This window comes from Misgurnus anguillicaudatus, chromosome 18, assembly GCF_027580225.2.
Source record: "Misgurnus anguillicaudatus chromosome 18, ASM2758022v2, whole genome shotgun sequence".
NCBI classification, from domain to species: domain Eukaryota; kingdom Metazoa; phylum Chordata; class Actinopteri; order Cypriniformes; family Cobitidae; genus Misgurnus; species Misgurnus anguillicaudatus.
Window position 1 is genome coordinate 16,210,391 of NC_073354.2, and position 4,984 is coordinate 16,215,374.

Genomic DNA, 4,984 nt, shown 5'->3' on the forward strand with positions numbered 1-4,984 from the left:
AATAATAATGGGTATTGATAAAAATGTCTTTATGATTAGTTTGATAATGAAACATTTTATTAGCTTCAAGTCTTGCATTCATTAAAACATCTTCACTATCGGCGCACATGCTTTAAAAAATCAGTTGTTTATCGTCGAAAATGACCAGACTTAAAATGACCAAAAAACATTATTCAACAATTTAATGGTCAAACACTTTAGAAAACCAAATGTTTCAACTTAAAGTCCTTTCAAAACAAAACAAAAATATTTTCGGGGGCTTACAAAATCACTTTAATACAGTTGTTCTTTCTTCTGAATTTGATTTTTTGTTTGCCCCCTCTTTTGCTGTGGAAAAACGATAAATATTCTTTTTAAAGATAAAGCATTCCATGAATCCCACGACTCCGGGATGGTGTAACGCCCTTCAAATAAAAAAATAATAAAATAAAAAACACGGCCTCTGATACGTTAAGGCAGGCACTATTGTGCTTGTTTATCTTGCTGATTGTCTGTCTGAATTTCCTTCGTTATGTGTTAATTTTCTCATAGTCTTCCTGTATTGCCCCCGGGGCGGTTTGTGGTGCGACGTTAGATGTCACATTCGCTGTCACTTGAAGTGATGGAGATCGCCGAAGCAGCGGCTTTGCTCGACAGGCTCGCTTCAGGGCTGGACGCGTTCCCCAGTCGATCTACAGCACCATCCTCTCCAGTTAAGGACCGAATCGAGCCTTGTTGTAACCTATAAGAAAAAATAATATCACTTTTAGATGAAGGCTGTTCCTTTGAATAAACTTCAGTTATTAAATCCGTGTTCCACAATTATAGAATTTATGCGAAATTTTCCAATAAAATGCAGAACAGATTAAAACCCATATGACGTAATGTAATATTAAACGATGATAAGCTTGTCAGATTTAGCTTTGGATTTAGCCTTTTAACTTAATGCCCCGGAAGAACATAAAAATAAAGAGCATCTGTACAACCAATAGCCTACACGTACAGCACATTTATTTTCTGTGCGGGCTTTGTAAAAAAATAGATTGGCAATTTGAAGTAACAAATGCATTTCTCGTTTATTTACCCAAGCATTCTAACCAGGAGTAGGCTACCTAGTATAGTTTCAAATCCATTAATGTATTTTAAATATTTTAAGATTTTTGATTTGCTCTCATTTAATAAAAGCTTTAACCGGGACAGAAAAAGAAACAGAAAAAAATATCTACAAAAAATATAAAACAATTTCTGACAGATTAAATTATAAAGCTATTTGTAAAGAACTCCCGTTGTTAATGTCACTGACACTAACAGCTAGCAAAACAAATAGCAAATAGCCATAGCTAAGAGATCAAAGCCATAAACATTCGTTATGGGTAGATAAAATTATAACCGATAACCAAGAGTTAATCTTTCATTTTATTCATTTCTTGGTTGTTGTGATTTTTTCGTATAGCTATCGAAATGTTTTGCCCAGTGATGTAGACTAGGCCCAAACCATAATAAACACACAACCGCAGGCGATTAATTTTTCGTCAAAAGCGACGAGTCAACCTTGTTTGAACCTATCACGACACATTTTTTTACAATATTAAATCCCTGAAATAAGAATGTAAATAGGCGTCCAATGTTATGGCAAACTTCATCTTAAATGAGAAGAGACGCCTTACATTATACAATTACAAAGAACTACTCGTCACAATGATGGCGAGGACAGTTCGAATACCATTTTAAAACCATGTGTGATTTCCCATGTGGTTTGACCAATAACGCTGTCGAAAATGTATTAATTAATAACCCTGCCATTTTCATTATGCCGATAAAGCGCATAATGTTTTAGCCTTTGTCCAATTTTATTGTGTAATGTGAGTTTAATGATGGAGAAGAAAAGCAGCTGTACCTTGAAATATTTGCACAATGTGCCCGAAAGGTTGAAATTTGGAAAAACACACCTGTTTTTCGCGGCCGCCGCTCTGTCCCTTTGTCTGCGATTTTTAAACCAATTTCCCACTTGAGTGGGAGTGAGTCCAGTAGCTTGTGCAAGCTCTCTCTTTTTACTTGGGTTCGGATAAGGGTCCTGAAGATACCATTCTCGAAGTAAATGCCTGGTCCTTTCTTTAAAGCAGTGTGTCTTTTGCTCTCCATCCCAAATAGTTTTAGGCAGAGGAAACTTCTTTCGCACCCGGTATTTGTCCACTGGCCCTAGCGGGCGGCCTCGCAGCTTTTCTGCCTCCTGGTAGTGTGACTCCAGCCAAAGTGCTTGCAGTTTGGAATGCGACTCTTTGGTGAACTTGTGGTTCTCCAGAATGTGGTAAAGCTCACGGAAATTCCCAGTGTGAAAGGCTACGATAGCCCGAGCCCTCAGCACGGACTCATTCCGGCTAAGTACGTCGCAGGCAGCAGGTGCGACGGGCAGCGACCAGAGAAATCGGCCGAGACGCTCGATGTCTCCGCTCTCTTCCAAAGTCTCGCATACCCCCGCTACCTGCTGGGGACTAAAATTCAAGATTGGCAACTGAAACATGAAGGCTTTTCTTCCCCCCGCGGAGTCCCCTCTACCTTTAGCTTCAGGCTTTATGTGCCTTTCCTCTCTCTTTTCAAGTCGAATCCAGACAAAAACGCAACTCCAGTGTCAGCAGACAAACGATGATGCAGACGAATAGAAACGACGCTCCGGCTGGCTGCAGTTGCCTCGGCTGGGAATACCAAGAGTTGGAGGGCAGGAGATTATGGCACAAGAATGAAGATTTTTTTTGAGGAGGGAAAAGACGTGCTGCCCGCTTCTGATTTTCTATTGGACTTGGCAGATTGGTTGCGTAGTTTCCACGGACGCCTGTCAATCACTGTCAAGTGCGCCAATCAGGCGGAATGGAAGAGAGTGGATTTCAGCACCTCCCAGACCTCGACAGCGCCTTTTACGCTGTAAACATAAGCGATCTTTGCTTTAGTACTAGTTACGTGTTTTTACACACATCTTGGACTTAAACTGTACTTTTTGAGATTTAAAGTGTATAGGCTGCATTAACAGTTGTCTCATTTGGTCTCATCTAGTACGAAGTGAGATATTCGCGTAGAAAACCACTTTAAACTCAGGGCACGATTGGCTTTTAATCTTAAATACGTGCCCCCGGCAGTGCATTAGGCTACAAAAGTACATTTTTCAGATTGAAATTACATTAAGCTTATAGATTTTTAGTGAACGTTAAATAAAAAATGACGAACGCTGATGGAAAAGGGGAAAAGATAAGCAAGATTTTTTGAGCTCTTACACATTTGACAGCTCAGAGCAGAGCAGTAGTCACTAGACTGTCAAATTTTATTCTGTGCCGTTGAGGATGAAAGTAGTCTGAACAAATTCCGCTTTACAGATGCACGTCGTGTTTCTTTTGCAACCAATAGGCTAAATTATGAGGATTTGCAATCGAGCATTTATAAAAATGACAATGCAAAGATCAGTTTCTTTTTTACTTGCAATTTTATCATCCATATATTCAGCATTTTTGAGAATGGATCACTATTTGAGGAGGGGTATCACTGGACAGACCTGTCACCCTGCAGTTTGTGGAGATGCGATAGAAACAATGTGATGCTATGGTATCAGCCACAGCACGTTCTGTGATCCGACTGGGGCAATAAATAAGAAGGCGGATGGATAGCGCAGATGGTTTGAAGTGTCGGGTCAGATTATTTCACGGCTGACTACAGTGGAAAAGTTCATTCTGACGGAAAGCCCCTGATATTATTTTCACAGACCCACACCGTTCATTTGAAGAAAACCCTTCGGGCCCTTTTTGCATGATGTATGAGCTGCCCGCATCTCGCTACTGCTACGGGAAGCTGCTCATTTTCATGCACCACGGTCATGTCACAGAGACTAATCCTACTTTACACCATCGTGATCTAGATTTGTACCATTACTTCGGAAACAAATTAACCTCAAGGTTGTTAGCAACACGTTACATTTGTAACTAGTTGTGTGGCTGTAATAATAATAATAATAATAATAGGCCAATAATAATAATAATAATGACAACAAATTTCATATTAAAAAACATATTTATGCTAATAAAGGCGAAAGATAGTCAGGTTCGACGAGGCCAACATTTTTTACATTCAATGTTTGTCTGGGAAACATTTAAGAATTTGACTTAACTTTTCTATTGAATTGTAAATAAAGCTAACAGTGCAAAAAAAAAAAAAAAAAAAAAAAAAAAGCTAACAGTGCAATGAAATACATATTGCCGGTGGTCGTACAGGCATATGAAGCAAGGCAACAGTGCTCAACATTTTTCCATCTTCAAACATTAAAAGACTCTTTAAATTTTTATATTTTATCTTGTATGTTTGAAATGGCCTAAAAATTATCGTGAGTCCCTCCAAAGAATGACAAAAAGCGACATCGTCGCTTATTGACACTGTGAAAGAACTGCAGGTGAGTATGTATTTAAATCTATGAAAACACTTCACTGTCTTTGATTAGGTAATTGGTAAAATGATTAACCTGTAATTTGATCAAAAATGCGTACACTTTTGTTGTGTAGATTGGTGAAGTGTAACGTTTTGGATGGTCTGTGAAGTGTAACAAAACTGATATAATAATTCATTTATAATGTGTTTTTTACCCAGTGGTTCTCAAACTTTTTCGGTGAGCACTGTCCCTTGTGTACAGCGCATCCCTTTGTGGTCCCCAAAAAATGTATGACATAAAACATTCATAAAACTTACATTTTGAATTAAACAAAACAGTCAAAGGTTCTTTAAAGAAACATTTATTTCTTACCTTATTATAATCTGAATAAACATTTTTTAATCACAAAGAACCTTTTATGAAAAGGCTGTTAAATGTACTTTATAGAACAATTTAGACAAAAAAGTTATTCGTGAAGCACCTATATTTTTAAAGAGTACTTTCAGATGTAACAAAGTGAACACTTGCGTTACAAACATATTCGATCTGCATGGTTTCTCTTGCTCTTGTCATTTCTTATGTTCATGATTATCATGATTT

General features: G+C 38.0%; 1 protein-coding gene across 2 annotated transcripts; it reads right to left on the reverse strand.

Moving 5' to 3' along the window:
* Positions 1-213: 213 nt before the first annotated feature.
* On the reverse strand, positions 214-3,227 carry six6b (SIX homeobox 6b). Of its 2 annotated transcripts, none has more exons than XM_055187260.2 (2): positions 1,877-3,227; positions 214-721 (listed from the first exon to the last, which is right to left on the reverse strand). In XM_055187260.2, the coding sequence occupies exons 1-2, from the start codon at positions 2,498-2,500 to the stop codon at positions 644-646; spliced, it is 702 nt and encodes a 233-aa protein (XP_055043235.1). In that variant the 5' UTR covers positions 2,501-3,227; the 3' UTR covers positions 214-643. The 2 variants fall into 2 exon arrangements, with proteins under 2 accessions (XP_055043235.1, XP_055043234.1); XM_055187259.2 differs by having other exon boundaries at positions 1,929-3,216.
* Positions 3,228-4,984: the final 1,757 nt, after the last annotated feature.